The sequence below is a fragment of the Ammospiza nelsoni genome, chromosome Z (genome assembly GCF_027579445.1).
Source record: "Ammospiza nelsoni isolate bAmmNel1 chromosome Z, bAmmNel1.pri, whole genome shotgun sequence".
Lineage (NCBI taxonomy): Eukaryota > Metazoa > Chordata > Aves > Passeriformes > Passerellidae > Ammospiza > Ammospiza nelsoni.
The window spans coordinates 35220777-35240277 of record NC_080669.1 but is presented as its reverse complement, the minus strand read 5'-3'; the positions used below and the strand labels follow the sequence as shown (position 1 = coordinate 35240277).

Genomic DNA, 19501 nt, shown 5'->3' with positions numbered 1-19501 from the left:
CTCAGTATTTAAAGTAGGTTTTCTCTGCTCTTGTAGATGAGAACTGGCGAGAAGCTCGGAAACTGAAAAACTCATCTCAGTGTATCTTGCAGCCCTTGGATGTCAACCTGGAATTTAGCAGGGCTATGGTTGTTACAGATGCAAGAATGCCCAGGTATGTATTTTCCCAATTTTGAAATTTTATGGTAAACTACTTTTTTGAGGGGAAAAAGAGGAAAAAATAAGGATCTGGTTATACCTGTGCACTTTTACATTGGCTATATTTAAATATTGAAAGTAAAATACATTTATCTAGAAAAATAGAAAATAAATTAAAATAAGTTTTCAGATACCAAAGAGGTGATAGAATGTTGCAGTAGTATGCTTAAAATATTTAAAGATTTTTATTAAAGACAATTAAGATTTTACTATCTCTTCTAATTCAGTCTTCCTAATAGCTGCATTTCAGTTCTCATTGAAAATACCAGGGAGCTAAAAATCTGAATTTAAAATCAGTTCTATAAATACCAAAAATATTTTGAAAAATAATGGGCTGTCATACTCCCTCTCTTGTGACTTGGCTTATTGTTCTAGTTAGTTTACCTGCTGTGGAAACAGCTCTTAATGCCTTGCATTTGCACTTAGGGTTGTTTAGTGAAATCTTTTTAGTTATAGAAATTGTACCAATCAGAAGAAAATAATTAGTACTGTTAATAACGATCAGTGATTGCATGATGTAATGCTGCCACCTTCTGGAAACCTGGGAGGCCAGATTTTGAATTTTGATGCTTACAAAACATCTTAATGTTTTCCCTCCTTACTTTTTGTCTGTTGAAGATGGTCAAATAAGGGGAATGCAATTCACAGGAATCTTCTTATGTTAGAAAGTGAGATTTCATTTCTATGGTCATATAACAGAACGACATATTTTTAATGTAGGTTTGCAATTCACATCTCTCAAAAATTATATTGGTATAACTTGGATTAAGGGGTGTCTTCTCTTAATGTGTACACGTCCTGCAGTATTGCAGTACTACCTGTCTGACTGTCTTGGCTACCTTATGTACTTTGGCAGTTCATGTGTCAAACAGATTCGGGAAAATTCCTGCGTAATTTTTCTCTATATCGCATTGGGCATGAATGATGAACGTTAACTGTAGCTTTTGTGTCAGCAAGAATCCCCTAAACTTTAGTAAAAATTTTAGCATAGTTGAATAGGGTTAAGTATATAGTTTAGTTGAATATTATGCTCACATCAGTTACATATATATATATATAAATATATTTTTAATGTACATGTATCTGTTCCTTTATATTTCAGTTTTTATAAGCGTACTGTCATGTAAACCCAATATTATATTTTTCCGGGGTTTTTAAATTAATGTTTGGAACTGCTTGCATAGAACAGCATAGTTCTATGAGAAAAATGAGTGGAAAGATGTTGCTTTTACAGCAAAACCTACCACCAGAATTGTTGTTTAATGTAGTAGATGTTTACAAATTAGTTTTTAGTTTGGAAGCCCCCTGCTTTATATTTAGTCATCTGAAAAGCAAATGATTGGGTGTCTCTATTTTTGATTCTTTGATTTTATGTCTTTCAATGACCATTAAACTCATTTGAATTCCTTGCAATTTTCTTGTTCAAAAAAGTAATGAATTTACTAGGCTTTGTCCTGACTTTGTTTAGAAAGGCACATTTCTATATTGCTACCTTTAGGAGAATGCTAATTTAGGTAATTTTGGTAATGACTGCTGGATCAAAGGATTTTCAATGTTTATCTCTGTTATCATCTACTTATACTTCCTAATCATTAAAATAGACTTTCATTCTGGTTGGATGTGAATATCTGCATTTGTTTCATTTCTGGTAATAGGATGCTCCTTATGGTTTCTGTTACTTGAAATTTGGAAGCACTAATGTGATTCTAGCACTAATTCTGTAGTTTTACAGCCTGTGTAAGATTTTATATTTTTTTGATATTTGTTTTATCCTGTAGTATGGTCCCTCCACTTTCTGGAAGAGGTGTCTGAGAGTCTGTCATACGGTTTTTGAAGGTGTATGAAGAAAGTATTAGAATAGCAATATTAAGAGCATCCTATTTAATAATATTCATTATAAACACAATAAAAATTCCAGTTTGAAGGAATGTACAGATTTGCAGCTTTGATGGTGGCATTCTTTTAACATTTCTTTCTGACCACAACCAGACTGAACTTGAAGGAAGTTTCTGCAGATTTCCTCATTAGTTGAAGCACTTACCTTCTCTGTGCCTCAGTCTCTGCAAATGGGGTGTAATTGATTCTCCATATGGAGGTTTCCAAACCTTAAAAGCTTTTGTTTAAAGAGCAGTGTAGAGAGCCCAGATTATTTGCATTTGTCTGCTTTGTATCTGCTGAGTGCCTTCCTTTAACTGTATGGACTGTCTGTTGTACAGACACTTATGAAAAATGTCTTGACAATGTACACAAATTTTTGTTGAGAGGTTTAAGTGCAATGAAGGTGAGAATTGCTATTGTGTATTTAATTGCTATTGCTCCTCCAACAACTGAGGAGCACAGAGGAGGGAGAGGTCCTTCAAACCTGGTAGTTACACATCTACCTTAACCGTCTCCATAATAATAAAATAACAAAAAAGGAAAAAGAAAAGAAAAAAAAAAAAGGAAAAGTCTAAATCTCTCTCTGACAGAACTGGAATTAAGAATTAGAACAGTAGTTGAGAATTAATCCTGTAAGTTAAGGATGTGAAGAAATTAATAAAACTGTTTTCTGTCACAGTTTAACATGTACAATTTTGTGCTTCCTTAAGTGTCAGAAACTGTTTCTTCAGATACTCTCATAGTATCAAAGTTAGCTGAGATGGGTTGAAAATACGGAGCTTTTTATTCTCGCATCTTCTTCAGTCTTTAAATTTTATGCCACTTTGAAGATTCAGGTGTGAGTTAAGCACATCAAAAGTGGAAGGAAGTAGCTTGTCTTGTTCCTTACACAGTATGCATCTGGTGCTCCCTGTTACCTGTTGAACAGACCTCTTTATCTTTTCTAACTAGAAGTTGTAATAAAAACACAATATGTTCTTTGAGCAAATTTTCTGCTTGCTTCTGTTACACTCACTTGTATGAAAAACAAAGTAGTGCTTTAAATCTTTAAAAACTCATTGTGCATGTTTGATGTGATTCTACTTTTTTGTCCAAATGGTATTCTATTACACTTAAAATATGTTTTACTGTTTTAATTCTTAAAGATGATTATTTTATTCTTTTATACCCTGTATGGCTATATGTTTCTTCTTTTGTTAAATATCTAGACTACTGCTGTAGTGGGCTTAACTATACATGAGTTCTAGGAAGTGTTCTGTATTCTTTTTTTGATCTTTTGAGCCCTAAACATTCACATGCAAAAAACATCTCTGCCTTCTCTTCTATAAAAGACTGTGTAAAAGTTCAGTTATGTGATTTATTTTAAGTAATTAAATTAAATGCATGAACATGAGGGGGCAATTTCTGATTGTAAGGAAACTGTGCCTTATGTAACCAAACTAGAAGTGGTTATCAGTAGGATTTGTAGTCCTGATCCACAAAACTTTGTAGCAAATGGAATATCAACGACACTACTAAGTGGATAGTTGCTGATATATATATATATATATATATATATATATATATAAAAACACATAATACATGCAATGGTTAGATGAAGAATTTTTGGACCCAGAGGACTTCAGTGTTTTTCAGAAGAAAAATAATGTGAAGTTTTATTGAAATCATTTTAAGATTATTAACTGTGGAACTTTTGATGTTGTTCTTTAAAAAATAGGTTCAAACTGTCAGGACAGTTGCCTTTACTTTCTATCCAAATATCAGACCAGAAGGTGACAAGTATCTTGGAGCTAATTGATAGCATTCCTAAGCCGGAAGGTGCGCTTGCTACCAGTTCTCCTCCAAAAATGACTGAGGTAAGCTTTTTAAGAGATTTCATTAAAAACTATAAGAAAACTATCAAAAAAATCAGAAAAAAACCTTCTTGATATTAGCTTCTTGATATTCCAGTTTTGAAAGGTTCACAAAAAGTGATGAACAAGTGTTGACTTCATGCCTCTTGAAAAATTTAGCTTTTTCTCTAAAGCTGTAGAAAATTTTCTTGCTGTTGAGTTAGTTGATTATTGAACTTTAGCCCATAATTATGAAATAGTTGTCAAGTGCTTGGATTTAAAATAGAAGCCCTCAGAGTTTTACTATTATGGGAATTAATTAGTAGTTCATAATAATCTTGACTAATAAGCATACTCAGTTTCGTTTAATTGTACCTTCAAATGTATCATAATGCTGCAGAATTTAGATTCAACTGTTTTGTTTAGTGAAGAAAACATTAAAATGCTGGAATTTTTGAAGTTCAAGCATTATGTCATGTTATATGAGAGTTTCAAAAGTCAAACAATAAATACACACTATCTGTTTTATAAACAATGCATGCCTGGTAAAAGTAGTAGTTTTTTTTTTCAGCTGACCTCAGTGCTTTTCCCGTTTCAAGTCCTTTACACAGTATAGCTCAGGGGTGGAAGTTTTCCCTTGCACTTGTATCAGTTAGGAGTTTGGAGAGTGGTTCTTGCTCTTTTGCCACCCCCTTTCCTTGGTGAAAATGGTTTGGCTCACTGTTTTATAAATTCTTTAAAACAGAAGTGTTTCCCCTTCTTATTTTTCCTGAAAAATGTATTTCACCTTTTGAGCTGTTCTTAACAAAACTAGGAGATTAACTCATAGTTACTAATTTTTGACATGACTAGTCTTTGTGATCTGGCTATGTTTAATGCATGTGTAAAGCAGTCCTCTTATTAGAATGTATGTAAACTCTTTTAAAAGTCAAAGACAAAATTTTCCTCTCTGTTTTTCTGTCATTTGTAAATACTTCTAACAATGTTATTTAGTAACTCATGAACTTGATCTTACAGAAATAGTGGTCATCTTTGTATTTGGGTTTTTTTTTAGATTATTTGATAATTATCTTTCCATCTTTGTACAAATTATTCTGCACTGTTCTGGAAGGTTACTGCAGTTTGGTATTTTCTGTGGGTTATATTAGCGTAATATTTATTAACAGTTAATGCAGCAATTTGACATGCATACCTACTGAAAGTATGTATACAGTGAAGAGCATTTTTCTTCACGTGGTTCTTGCCATCTCTTTAGTGGTGCCATTAAAATTTTAGCTAATTCTGACTTAATGGTATACTAATAGTATACCCAGCTAAAGCCACCTTAGTCTCTGTTGTTTTGTGCAACAAATCACAAACTAACTTTTTTTGAGGGTAGGTATTGGGACTTTACTTTTATAAGCATAGAATTTGCATGTATAAGATGCACATTTTCCTCTGCTTTATAGCACTGACTATACTTGAATTTAATTATAGAATTTAACTGCTAAGTCTCAAGTATTTTAAGTGACCTTGAAGTAATTAGTATTGCCTGTACATTAGTTGTGATATACAGTAGATGAGGTGAGGAAAGACTGTGGACCAAGTATAAATATATTTGTGTTACATGTGAATCCAGATCAAAACTTAGGCTTAGACCTGTCTGCTCAAGCTTCTATTTACTTCAGAACATGACAGACTTTAATTGCTGGTATTAAATTCAGTTAATTTGAGTGGATTTTGGGCTTTGATGGTGGCAGATATACTACCATGCTTTCATCCTTACAACTGTAATTCTTCTGGACTTTGTTAACATCCCATAATTTCTGAACTGAAAAGAATGTGAAATCCTTTGTCAGAGGGCTGTTTTCTTTGTTACATTCTGAGTTAGTGGTGGAAGTGATCTTGAGCTGTGAAAACAGAAGACATTTTGGAACAGATCCTTCTACATTTTTGCACTCAGCATTTTAGTCCAAGAAGACACTTCAGTGTATAAGTTCATTTTTCATGATTTGTACTATGAAGTCAAATTTCTTTTTTTTGTCCTTGTTTTCATAGAATGTGGAAGTGTTACAGATGAGACCTTTTCATGTATTTCTTAAATACTTAGTCTATTTATTACTTGTATATTGCCAGGTGGGGGTTTATGTACAAATCACAAACGGGACGGGACTGCTGAAGAACGTGGCTTGAGCTGTTTTGTTTTTCAGCATCAGTCTCATTACATGATTATGACAATGGGAAGATGCCATCAGCTCACATCCCAGGCAGCAGACCAAGAACTTAATGTTACAACACACTTTATAAGTTTTTTGACCAATCACACAAAGCAAAAGCACATTGACAGTAGTTCTATCCAACCACTGTAAGCACACGTACCTTTGGTTAAAACAATACCTGCTTGTTGTGAATACAATATCTGCTTGTAAGCCTTAAAACACAATGCAAGAGCTCCATTATTAAGCTTAAAACTTCCTAATATCTTGCTAGATAAACTTTTCTGTAGCTTAGAGAGTTATTCTAGACAGGGGTTAATACACAGACCATTGTTCTATTTGTCATTGCTTTTCTACTTTGTAAATAATTTTTCTGCTGATCTATCTCATGGCTACTGCTTAGCTCCAATCACATTTCTGCTGTCTCTGAGGCCTGCCTTTTGCAGCTTTCCCCAAACCCTCTGATTTTGTGGATTCCCACACTTGTAGACATGAATATATTCAATAAAATCAGATTATGTAGGCTGGAGACAGAGATGTGGGAATGTTGAGCGTGAGATGAAAAATGTAGCCTTGGAAACAATATTCAAGATGTTTCTTGTTGCCATAATGTATCGATTTGATACTGTGGTGTTGTGAATAATTGTCCGAGCCTGAACTTTGAATAGTGCAGTAACAAAGGAGAGGACAAGATGTGGTGATGCAGGGAAAGAGCTCTTTTAAACTGTGCAGTCCAGAGCCAAAGGCACTCAAGAAGAAAGGGCACACAGTGCACAGGGCTCTTACTTTGATACTCTGTGCAAGGCACATCTATAATACATGTGCATGTGGAACTTGCAGGTGAGAATTCTTTACAAACTCAGATTGCTGAGATTGCTTTCTGAGGCTTGATGATATCTAAATCATTTGGATACTTTTACTAAGAGCATTTAATTCTATCATATATGAAACCACGTAGAGTGGAAGATTCCTGTTCTAGAGTGCGCTCTAGTGGCATTTCACGTGTTTTCAGTTACTACTCTGAGTTGTGCCTAACTGCATTTCACAGTTGAAGACTCAGAATCATAGATTATCCTGATATGGAAAGGACCCACAAGGACCGTTGAAGTCCCGACTCCTGGCCCTGCACAGGACCATCCCTAGGACTCAACACCATATACCGCAGAGCATTGTCTAAACAATTTTTGAACTCTGTCCAGCTGGTGCTGTGACCACTTCCCTGAGGAGCTGTTCCAGTGCTCAACCGCTTTCTTGGAAAGGGACCTTTTCATAGTGTAAACCTCCCTGACACCCCTTCATGCTGTTCCCTCGAGTCCTGTCGCTGGTTCCCAGGGGGAAGGGATCAGTTTTAGCCCCTCTGCTTCCTCTTGTCAGAAAGTTGAAGAGTACTGTGAGGCCTCCTCTCAGTATTTTACTAGTTGTTTTTTTTTCCCCTTATGTCTGAAGCAGTGCAATTCAATGAGGCGAAGTGCTAGATTCCACACTTGGGTCACAACAACCCCAAGCAGTGCTACAGGCTGGGGACGGAGTTCCTGGAAAGCTGTCCAGCAGATAAGGAACTGGGGGTGCTGGTTGACTGGCAGCTGAACGTGAGCCAGTGTGTGCCCAGGTAGCCAAGAATGCCAAGGACATCCTGGCCTGTACCAGCAATAATGTGGCCAGCAGGACCAAGGCAGTGATTATCCCCCTGTCCCTTGACACTGGTGGGTCCTCACCTTGAATCCTGTGCTCAGTTTTGGGCTCCTCATGAGCCCTCCTCATGAGAAAGGCTGAGTTGCTGGTCTTTTCTCCCAAGCAAAAAGTGCCAGGATAAGAGTAAATGGCCTCAGATTGCTTCAGAGGAGGTTTAGATAGGATATTAGGAAAATTTTTTCACGAAAATGATTGTCAATCATTGGAGCAGGCTGCCCGGTGGATGAGTCACCATCCTTGCAGCTATTTAAAAGGCTTGTAGATGTGGCTTGCCACAAAACTATGTCTCTTGCAGTGCTAGGTTTATAGTTGGATTTTCTAACCAAAATGTTTCTATGTTTCTGTGAAATAGAAAGCAGTCCTGTCTGCTCTAATGTTTTGTGTATCTCTTTTTCTTTTTTCCCCACCCAGCACTTGTGTTAGTTTTGTAAAGAGCTGTTGATCTTTATTGTTCTCTGAAGTTGCTGTATTGTAGTCCTTTGAGGGACTAGGTTTTGTCTTTTATGATTTTTCATATCATGTGCCATTTCTAACCATCTTTTGGTCTGTGAAGTTGAATGTTTGAACCTCCTGTGTTTTGTAGTGTGTTCTCTCTAGTTAGATGGAAGTGCAAAAGTTGCTGCTTCTACCTATTTTAGGCCTCGTTTAGGCATCCTTATAAGTTTAGTAATGTGTTTAATTTTATTGAATTGCACTTAAGCTAAGTTGTAAATTGCACTTTCCCTAAGTTGTAAAACTTGGATGCAGTATATATGAATGCAGTAACATGACCAATAAATACAAGAAAAATTTTTATATCTCCTGTTTCAGGCTACACTGTCCCCTGTGCTTCCAGCACCACATTCGTCTCAAGGCGTGTATTCTGTTTTGGATCTTCATTCATTTCCTGAGTCAGGTAGTATAATCTGTTTTAAGGTCTTGCTTAAAAAGTGGGTCAAGTCAAGAAGTTTTTGAGTTCTTTGAATTACTTTATTATTCTTACTGTAAGCAAGGATATGGGGCTTTGTTTCAAGTTCTTGAGGGCTGAGTAGTGTTATATTCTGTTTAGCTTATAATTGATGCTGTACAAACTACTTGTAGCAATATACTACATATAGCAATATATATGTATATATTGCTATATATAGCAGTAAAATTCTGTATTCTTGTTTTTGTCATTCCCTTCCTGAGGGTATAGCAAGAAAATTTTGTTTGGTATGGTGGGTTTATTTTTGTCAGCATATGTTATTATTGCAAATCTGTATTCAGGGCATTTGAAGTAATATGAACTTTTTAGCTTTAGCATGTACTTAGTCCTCTGATGATGGTTTTAATTATTTTCTTGTGGTGAAGGATTTCTCTCTTATTTAGGTGGATTTGTTTAAATTACAAGGTAGGGAAATGATAACCATTAGAAACTGCTTTGTTTTTATAAACAAACATTTTGGTTTGTACTGGATAAAGCAGAAGATTGGCTGTGGGAGAACCAGTTGTGTTCAACACTTTCTTGCTGTTCAAAACAGCTTAGCTAGATCCTAGTATTTCATCTAGTAGTTACATTAGAAAAATAATCAAACATATCAGTATTATTTCAGTATCAGTTTTGTTTGTGATGCCAAAGCACTCAACTGGAGAAACAGACCACTACTACTTTCTCAAGTTAATGTTTTTTGTGGTTAGCAAACACTAGCAAAATTATCGGCAAAGTTACTATGTCTGTTTCATAGCTTTAAATTCAGTGTGTATGCAGTATGTGTAAAAATATGTGTTTGTGCATCTTCGTCTGTTTTTATATAAACTCCTTTAAGAGTCATGTCTTTCAGTTCTTAAAAACTAGGCTGAAGTGAGAATGCATGCTGGCAACAAGTAATTTGAGAAAGTAATAGCTAGATTTAGATTGGAATCAAGTCTGATTTTTAATCAAGTCTATACTATACATACAGTTATACAGTCCTTTTAAGTGATTTGTGTTAATTCTCTATCTTTACTCTCCAAAATCTCAGAGCTGTTTTTAAGCTTTACAAAATACTTAATCTTATTTGTTGAGTTTTTTAGAAGGATATTTCTTCCACAGTTACCTTATACTTGAGTGTTTATGTTTTTACATGAAGACGACCTTCACAAGACAGTGTAATCTATTTATCCTGGTTATATTTCTGCACTAATGTAAAGTGAATTAAAAGCCTGATAGTTCTTAGGAGTCTCTCTGAAATGGGAGATCTACAGCAGCAAGAAATCCTAAGTAGTGTGGCTGATACTGAGGCCATGGCTCCTGTATTGTCAACAGCAGTCTGATCAGCAGATGAGTTAAGCTGTTAGATCGCACCAAAGGCAAGACAAAGCATCAATTGTGCTGTCTTTTGCAAAGCCAGAAGTAAGAGAATGCTGAAAGGAATTAGCTAATGAGATCTGAAGTTTATGATGACATAATGGAGGCAGCTGTAGGTTTGGTGTAAAGTTGTGGGGGCTGGAATAGGGATGGAAACAGATTTTATTGCTAGTTGTCAGCTAGATACTTGTATATTTAAGCTTTTATGGATGTAGATGTAAAAACTCTAGGTTACAATACTGTAAAATATTGGTTTTGTAAACTGCATATGTAATGATGTTGTGAATTAATCCTTAGAATCAGAAGAAGAATTTTATGATGCACTAAGCAGTCCTGTGGAAGATGTGCCATTCTTTGAAGTCTCATCTGGCCCCCTCAAGCAGACTGTCAGTACAAGGCGAAAAAATCTACACAAACAAGAATCTCTGAAAAATATGACAGATTTCCAACTAAAGTTTGAAGTAGCTAAGGTAAAATTAATTTTAAAAATTTCCCTGAAGCACAGCAGGACTGTATTTTTTTTCCATGTCTGTTGTGTTTATAATTCCATATGCGCAGAGATACTCATTCCCCATTTTTCCCTGAAACTATTATGCAGAGTTTTTTCCATAAAAACTTTGGATATGGAATAATTGTGCTTCTGTATTCTTGTCATCACTGAAGTGCCTTGGTTTATCCACTTGATTTCCCAACTCACTTTGTCACTGAATTTTCTTTACATATGTTTCAGAAATCACATTACATCTTTGTTTTAGCTAAATAGGTGCTTGTGGTTTTTTTTTCCAGATACTGCTGTGGTCAATGGGAAAACTTCATTAATGTTTTATGTTGTAACAAGCACCTTATTTTTCTGTTCTAGTTTTTCCCAGATGCTGTTGTCCACACATGTAAATCTATAACACCTTCATTATGAAGAGTTTTCTGTATTCTTGCTGTTTCAGGCTTAGAGGGGAAAAAAGAGTACTTTATCCAAATGCAAGAATCCCTGCTAACTGTATCAGTTCTAGTAAAAGAGGTGACTTATTAACACTATCATTAACTTTGTCATTAGATGATCATGGCTATGGGACTGTTATTCCTGAAACTCAGTGTATTTTACTTTACATTTATTTTAAAAATAAATCATGCCAATTCAGTTAACTTTACAAATTTTGTTTTATGCTAGGGCTTACAGAATGTCTTCAACACCCCACAGCTAGCTTTTAGCATACTATATATTACACCTTTACTTCTAATAAAACTGAAATGTAGTGTTTCCATGATGACATGACCTTATTTAGAACTGCTAGTCTAAAACAAGGATGCTATGTTTTACCTTATTTAATAATAACAACTAACTTACAATCTTTAAGAAAAAATTAATTTGGGAATCTATTAAAAATCACTTCTGTTGTCCTCAAAGTTTAAAATCGCCTACTGGATTGTTTTGATTTTCCTTATTTGTAGTCAGCATTACATGGAAAGGAAGAATACATATATTTGTTTGGTTGTCAAAATCAGATCCAACAGCCCAGCTACAAATTTATTTAACAACAGTATTGTCATGCATTGGTGAAAATGTAGTAAATCCTCTTGCCAGACATTCAGCTTGGGAATCTAACTCTTAGGAGAATTCAGAGCAATTCCAGTGAAAGTAGCACTTTGTGTTGACTGAAAATCTAATTTTGACTGTATTGAACATTGCTGAGTGCTGTACAGATTTTTTTTTTAAATAATAGTTTTTGTGACTGTTACTTTGGTATTACATACACACGTTTGAAGTTTTTGTTATAATAGCAGCAACCAGTACTGCTTGTTGAATTATTTATTTCTATTCAAGGCATTTGCTGTATAGAGTTTAATTATCAATATAGAAATAGACATTAAGCAATAAGATGTAAGTAAATATATTATATCCTGTATAAAAAAAGAAGCAGTTCTTATGCTTCTTATAATCCCTTAATGGTTTTGGGTGTGTGTTTTGGTTTTTTCTTTAGGTCCTAATTAAATTATGCCGTCTTACTGGTGATACTGAGATGCCTGTGCTTCAGCTTGATATTTTGGGCTTAGGCACTGAACTGAAAGTGAGAACATTTGACATGACTGGGAGTGCTTTCCTTCGTGAAGTTTGTCTTCTGTGCCCAGAGTATATTGGTAAGGGTTTATAATCTGGTAAAGGAATTTTTCACAAATAACACTGTGAATTTGTCTTCAAAAGCTCTGTAGGGTTTTTGTCAAATAAGGAAGATTTGCTTCCTAACTTAAATGTAGGGCTGAGGGCAAGTAAATCAGGAGCTCATCCACTCATTAGTGCTTTGGTAAATATGTTCTGGTGGTGGTGATTGTAGAGATTGTAGATTGTGGACATTTAATTATTTTACATCTGCAAAAGAGGGTTTTTGATTTAGCAGCAATGACAGCTATCAGCCTACCTGGCAGTTTATAGATGAAGAAGATTTTAATTTTTTTTTCTTTTAAGTAATTTTCTGTATTCTTTTTTGGATTTTTTAGATGATAATGACAAGCCAGTTTACATAATTACTACACTGGATAATGTAGAAGATGATCTTCTCACTCTGGAATATACAAAGGTTAGGAAAGAGTAGGCTTTGCTTTTCAATTGTAAGCCCGTCATAAGCACCACATTAATATGCATCAGATGTTGAATGTTTTTTCCTTACTTATTGATGTTTTTAACATCTTGAGTGTCACATGCAAGGTCTGTCTGCTCCTTCAGCAGAAAAACTTAAGTTGTAGTGGATTTGAAAATAAGTTTTTTTAATGGAATTTACAAACTTCTGATTTGTTTGTTTTATGTGCATTTTTGGTGAAATAGACTGATATTAAGGGACCAGAACTGAAAACTGTCTGTCAGAATGTTCTACAGAAAATAAAGGTATGATAATTTTTTTTTACATCATTTTCTCGATTTGAGAGGAGAGGCATACTGGATAAACAAAAATTTTTCTTTTAGGTGAACTTTTCTTCTCTAGATGTTCATTTGCATACTGAAGCTCTGCTGAATGCAATGAACTATCTGAGTAATCTTCTGCCTAAACAAGAAACTAAAGTTGTGGAAGAACCAGTCTATGAAAAAACAGAAGAGAAGAAGGATGTTCTAAAAAAATTTAGTAAGTTTCTTTATTATTTTTTCCTCCTTTCATTCCTCTTTTTTCACTTAAGTAAGAAATAAAACAAAGATACTTTCTGTTTTTGTAAGCCTGTTAATGATGTTTGATATGAGAAATTTTGCTTCAAATTATATGTATTTATATGGTATGTTTAGCCATGTGCAGTTTTCTGACACATAGATCAAGACTTATATTTGCTATGTATTGGAGGCGCTAAGTGAATGTAAATAGAAAAGCCATAAATTTTTGTCAGGTTTTTATTGTTTTTTTCTTGGTATAAATTAAGGCATTTAATGGCCTTATGGCTGTTACCTTATACCTGAGGAGCATCAACCTCTTACTTGCTGTGCTGTACTAAAACAGTACATGTCCTCATTGAAGAATGGTAACTTTTGTTATTTTTTATTTCTCATAGCATCAAAAAAATCAAAATATGAAGATATTATTGACCTCATTATCTGTGCGGATTTATCATGTTTGCGTATTTTTATCAGAGAGAAAAACCGTAGAATAGCTGAAATTCACATTGAAGGTAGGAGCAAAACTTTATTCACAAAAGCACAAAACTTTGTAGGCACTATAATGTATGGATTTTGTATGTCTTGTTTTTGAGGTCTGGATAGCCAAGTGATCATGAAGAAAGCAGCAACTGATGTGACTGCAAAATTGAAGAACATCACTATTGTGGATTCTGATGAGAAAGCACTGTATAAAAAGGTAGGCGTATGCATGTATTGTTGATTTTGTTTTTGAATGGATGCTAAATTAAACTTACTTTTTAGACTCTACTCTCTACTGTGACTTTTTTCAGTCATGTTTTATGTACTTGCTAGGAGTAGTATTCTCTATATGACAATAATTTTGCACTGACAACCAGTGTTTATTGGACTGACATTAATTTGTGTAATTGTGATATTTATCATAGCCTCTTATTGTGTTGACTTTTGTGAAGAGAATTATTCAAGCTGAATGTCAACTTAATAGTTTCAGCTATTTCAATGGATTTTAAAAATTTGATTTTTTTTTCATACATTGTTGAGATACTTGGAGTAAAAATGTCTTAGTGGTGGGAGGTACTACATTTTGTTTTGAAGTTAAGTTTCTCCAATATGTAAGTTTTTACAGTTAAGATAATATTTTTTGTTTCTTCTTAAGGCTCTTTACATCACAGAAAAAGAAGTCTTCAACTTCAGAATGGTATCATATGTGAATGCTACGGATGGCATTGCATATACAAATATGGATGTTGTTGACAATCGTATTTACCTAACTGTTGGTTGTATTCAAGTAGTTTTTGTCAACAAGTTTGTTACATCTGTTTTGGTAAGTTAAATTTTCCAGATACTGTTTCTTATCATCCAGGTGAAGTTGTCAGAGCAAGAAAGGGATAAGATGTTCCGTATGGGGTGGTGTCCATTTGTATAAGAGCTTTTATATACTATTGTAAAAAAGTTTGCTGGGATTGATGGTTGGGCTTGATGGCTTATTTTTCTTATATATATGTTTGTTACTGTGGAGCAGATAAGTTAGCAAAAATGTTTACTATTCTTAATAATAATGTTTGTCTTAAAACGTTTGTAACAGCTGTTAAATATACATACCTTTCATTATTTAGAACACTGAAATATAAGTAAGAAACCATGAAAATTAATGTCCTTTCCATAAATGCTGCTCATAAATCAATCTTCTGCTGCTCATATGATTAGATAAAATATAGTTCCTACAAGTCATGTTACAAGGTCATTGCTCTTACCATCTAATTTTCCAAATATTTAGTATAGAAATTTATTTTTTTATATGCATAATTTATCATACTTGAGGAAAGATTATCCTATTAAAGAATTTGGACAAAATGTATAGCAAAAATAACATTTTAGGATGGTTTGCTGTTTAAATAACTATGATTTATAGTGTTTTTGAAGTAGTGTAATTCTTAATAATTAATTCCTGATGCCTGTATTTCTTTCCTAGGCTTTTATAAATAACTTTCAAGCTGCCAAGGAAGCTTTTACTGAGGCAACTGTTCGAACAGCAGAGAAAGCAGCTACAGGTGTAAAAGGGTTAGCAGAGCGTAGTTCCCGTTTAGCACTGGATATCAATATCAAGGCACCTGTTGTGATAATTCCACAGTCAGCAATGTCTGCAAATGTCCTCGTGGCTGATCTTGGTCTAATCACTGTGAAGAACCAGTTCTTTATCGCTAAAACAAAAATACGATGTACTCTTCCACCTGTTATTGACTCTATGACAGTGAAATTGAGTGAACTGAAGTTGTATAGGTAATGTAATGTCAGTATATTAGAATTTATTTAATCCTTTTGGGATTCTTCAGGTAGAGAGCTTCAAGGAGTAGTTAAATAAGTAGTTAATGGTTGGTGAATGACAGACTGTTATCTTGGAATATAATAACAAATTAATATTTTTTAAAGCAATGAAAATGTATGGTTTAGGAAAAGGACCAATCTGCTCATCTTTAAATAGAAGCAAGTCATTGTTTAGAATAAATTGTGTAGTACTGTAGGGTTATGCATTATTCATTAATTTGGGACAGGCTATACCTATTTGTATTAGACTGTTTTGATGGGATTTTCAAGCTATGCATAGCAGCAAAGATCCTCAGTTAGACAGCCATTAAGAACTGTTTAAAAATGGTCCTTGGTGCAGGGGATTCATGGAGGGAACGGGAATGGAGGGGACTTCTTAAACGCAGTTGGAGAGTACGGAAGAAAGAAGGAATTGCTCTCCACTGGAGAGCAGGTAAGAGGTCCTGACTTGCAAGAGTTTGTGTGTTGCATGCCTAGTATGTGCCTGATACCTCCTCCCTACAAAGGAAGGAGGTGCACTTGGTGGAGTAAGGCTTCAACTAGAGCTTCTTGGAGTAATATAAAGGCAGTTTTATAGTATTATTTGAAAGGATGAGGGAGGAAAAGACAGAAATGTGTTTTTTAGAATGTGGAATATGTGAAAGCTGGGAGCATTTTGCTTCTTTTCACAGATCTTACTATGAGCAAGATTCTTTGCAAACTGAAGTACAGTTGCTGCAGCCAGTCAATCTGGAAGTAGCTGTTGAACGAAATTTAGCTGCTGCATGGTATCACGAAGTTCCCGATATTGAAATATCTGGCCGACTCAAGCCTATGAATGTAAGCACTTGTTTCTGAAAGCAACTGTTACAATATTTCTGGAAAACAGATTCATTTTTCTCTATAAAAGTCCAAGCTCAGTGGTTGAAGTATTGTTTGATTTCAAGACATAGAGATAGAACAGCTTTTGTTTTTTCATAGGTGAAAAGGAAATGAATAGATTTTGATTCTAATTTTAGGTCTGTATTTCATCTGTGATACTCCAGGCAGACTTTGTACTATTGAATTACTGTTGCTAGTTAAAAATGCTTATTCTTTTATCTATCAGTGTCTTCCAGTGAAGTATTGGAAAAGTTGGGGGTTATTGGTTTGTTCAATAGCAGTGCCGAATTTGTACCTGTGACAAACCTGAAGAGTTATTAATGACCTGCTGTACCACATAGGCACTCACAGATCTGTGGGGCCAAATGGGATTCATCCTAGCATGATTTAATTTAGCATAAAAGAAAAATAAATTGAAATTTAAACAGAACATAGTTTAAATGTAACATTAAAAATAGAAAGGTTGTGATGTGTGTGAGGAAAACCAATTTGCCAGATTTTGAAATAGAACTCATAAGTATTACTGTAAAGTAAGTATTACTGTAAGGTGCCTTGTGACTAAATACAGGTAAAAATTTTGGTCAACTGTAAGTCAATCTGTATGTGTATGTGTTCTGACATTCCAGTTTCTAAATTGTAACTTGGTAGGAAAAGTTTGTAGATGAAAACAAAATAATGTGTGACTGATTTCTGATTTCTAGAAATTACTGTAAGGAGTTGTGTGAATTTGAGAAAAATGTTCAGTGTCCTAAACAGAGACTCAGATGAGATTAATTTGATTTATCTGTTTACTTGTAAGCCCAGATTTTAGTTACCAAAAATTATGTGAACAAAGTTGTTCTGATGTCTATTCCAATCTTTTTTAAAGCTCATTCTCAGTCAGGAAGATATTACCACAATACTGAGGACACTAAATGAAAATGCAGGTGAAAGCTCTGGTGCATCAACAGCTTTGCCTGAATCAAAAGCATCAGCTAGTCATTCTAGTGAAATGCACGGTACTTCTCAGCAGTCTGCAGGTAATATTTTCTAAAATTAAATCATCTGGCATTTTTAGGTATTATTGTTAATATATGGCTTCTGTTGGAATTACATTTAAAAATGGATGCCAGATTCATCTGTGTGTACCGATACTGTAGAATCACAAAATAATAAAGGCTGCAGAAGACCTCCAAGACCATCAAATGCAACCTTTGACCAAACACCACCATATCAACTGAACCATAGCACTATGTGCCACGTCCAGGTCTTTTTGAATACTTCCAGGGATGGTTACTCCACCACCTTCCTGAGCAGAAACTCTTCCAGCCTGAACCTCCCCTGTCTCAGCTTGAGGCTGTATCATCTTACCCTGTCACTGACTAGGTGTCTGTGAAAAGAGACCAACTGCCCATCTTGCTACAACCTCCTTTTAAGTAGTTGTGGGGACCAACAGGGCTCCTCTGAGCTTCCTTTTCTCTAGCCTGAACACCTCCATCTCCTTCAGCCAATCCTCATATAACTTGTGTTGCAGACTGTTCGGCAGTTCCATTGTCCTTTCCTGGACATGTTTCAGGACCTCAATGTCTTTGTTTTGTGAGGGGCCCAGAACTGGAAGCAGGATTTGAAGAGTGGCCTCACTTTCAGTATGGGCTGAGTACAGGTGGGCAATTGCTGTCCTGGTCCTGCTGCTCACACTGTTGCTGATACAGGCCAGGATGACATTGGCCATCTGGGCACAGCTGGCTCATGTTCAGACACTACTGAGTAGCTCTCTCAGGTCCTTTTCCCCTGAGCAGCTTTCCAGACACTCTGTCCTCAGCCTGTAGCACTGCCAGGGGTTGTTGTGATCCAAGAGCAGGACTTGGCACTTCACCTCATAACATTGCCCTCAGCCCATTATCCAGCCTGTCCAGATTCCTCTGCAGAGCCTTCCAACCCTCCAGCATATCGAAACTCCTGCCCAACTTGGTGTCATCTGTGAACTGACTGAAAGCTGCTTGATCCCCTTATCCAAATCCCTAAAATTAAGTTGTTAAACAGAAGTGGTCCCAATATTGAGCTCTGGAGAGCACCACTGGTGACTGTCTGCCAATTGGATATAATTCCATTCACTACCACTCTCTAGGTCCAGCCATCCAGCCAGTTTTTAACCCAGCAAAGAGTTTACCTGTCCAAGCTCTGGCCTTCCAGCTTCTCCAGGAGAATGCTGAGGGAGAAAGTATTGAAGACTTCACTAATGCATAGGTAGTTAACATTACAGCCTTTCTCTCTTAAACCAGATGGGTCATCTGGTTGAAAAAGGAGAACAGGTTGGTCAAGTAGGACCTGCCTTTCCTGAGCCCATTCTGAAACCATTCTGGACCTGGACCCTGATCCCTTAGTTTTTCAGTTTGTGCCATGTGATCACACTCAAGATGATTTGCTCCATAACCTTCCCCAGCACCAAGGCCAGGCTGACAGGCTTGTAGTTCCCTGGATCTTTCTTTTGTAGATGGGCATAACGTTGACCAATCTCACCTCTCCAGTTAATCAGGGCTGATGATAAATGATGGAGAGTGCCTTGGTGAGCCCCTCTGCCAACTCCATCATCACCCTAGGTTGAATCCTGTCTGGTCCTATAGAATTGTGAACACCTGAGTGGCACAGCAGTCACTAATTACTTCCTTATGGATTGCAGCAGGTTTCTTCTACTCTCTGACCCTGTCTACCAGCACAGGTGGCCAGTTGCCCAGAGAATAACTATTTTCACTCTTAAAGACTGAGGTGAAGAAGGCATGAAGTACCTCAGCCATTTCCTCATCCTTGGTGGCAGTGTACTCCTGCACATCCAGTGAAGGGTGGAGATTATTCCTTTGCCTGCTCTTTGTTGTTAACGTATTTATAAAACCATTTATATATAATTTATATATATACATTTATATATATTTATTTGTATTTATTTTCCTTCACAGCAATGGTCAGATTGAGTTTTAACCTTGCTAATTTTCTGACCATCTGAGTTTTAACCTTGCTAATTTTCTCTGTGTGACTTAACAGCATCCTTGTACTTTTCTTTCTGTTGCCTGCTTCTTCTTCCAAAAGTCTCATTTTTTCCCCCGAGTTCCTCCCTATTCAGCCAGGC

General features: G+C 35.6%; 1 protein-coding gene across 3 annotated transcripts in view; it reads left to right on the top strand.

Moving 5' to 3' along the window:
* The window catches only part of VPS13A (vacuolar protein sorting 13 homolog A), a 107459-nt gene that overhangs the window by 31175 nt on the left and 56783 nt on the right, over positions 1–19501 (top strand). For all 3 annotated transcript variants that reach the window (XM_059492794.1, XM_059492793.1, XM_059492795.1), the window contains exons 22-35: positions 37–154; positions 3794–3932; positions 8606–8690; positions 10401–10573; positions 12080–12236; positions 12594–12673; positions 12919–12978; positions 13057–13213; positions 13629–13745; positions 13827–13930; positions 14369–14536; positions 15185–15492; positions 16209–16356; positions 17267–17417. In XM_059492794.1, the coding sequence (XP_059348777.1) occupies positions 37–154; positions 3794–3932; positions 8606–8690; positions 10401–10573; positions 12080–12236; positions 12594–12673; positions 12919–12978; positions 13057–13213; positions 13629–13745; positions 13827–13930; positions 14369–14536; positions 15185–15492; positions 16209–16356; positions 17267–17417 (1965 nt within the window). The remainder of the gene's footprint in view (positions 1–36; positions 155–3793; positions 3933–8605; positions 8691–10400; positions 10574–12079; positions 12237–12593; positions 12674–12918; positions 12979–13056; positions 13214–13628; positions 13746–13826; positions 13931–14368; positions 14537–15184; positions 15493–16208; positions 16357–17266; positions 17418–19501) is intronic.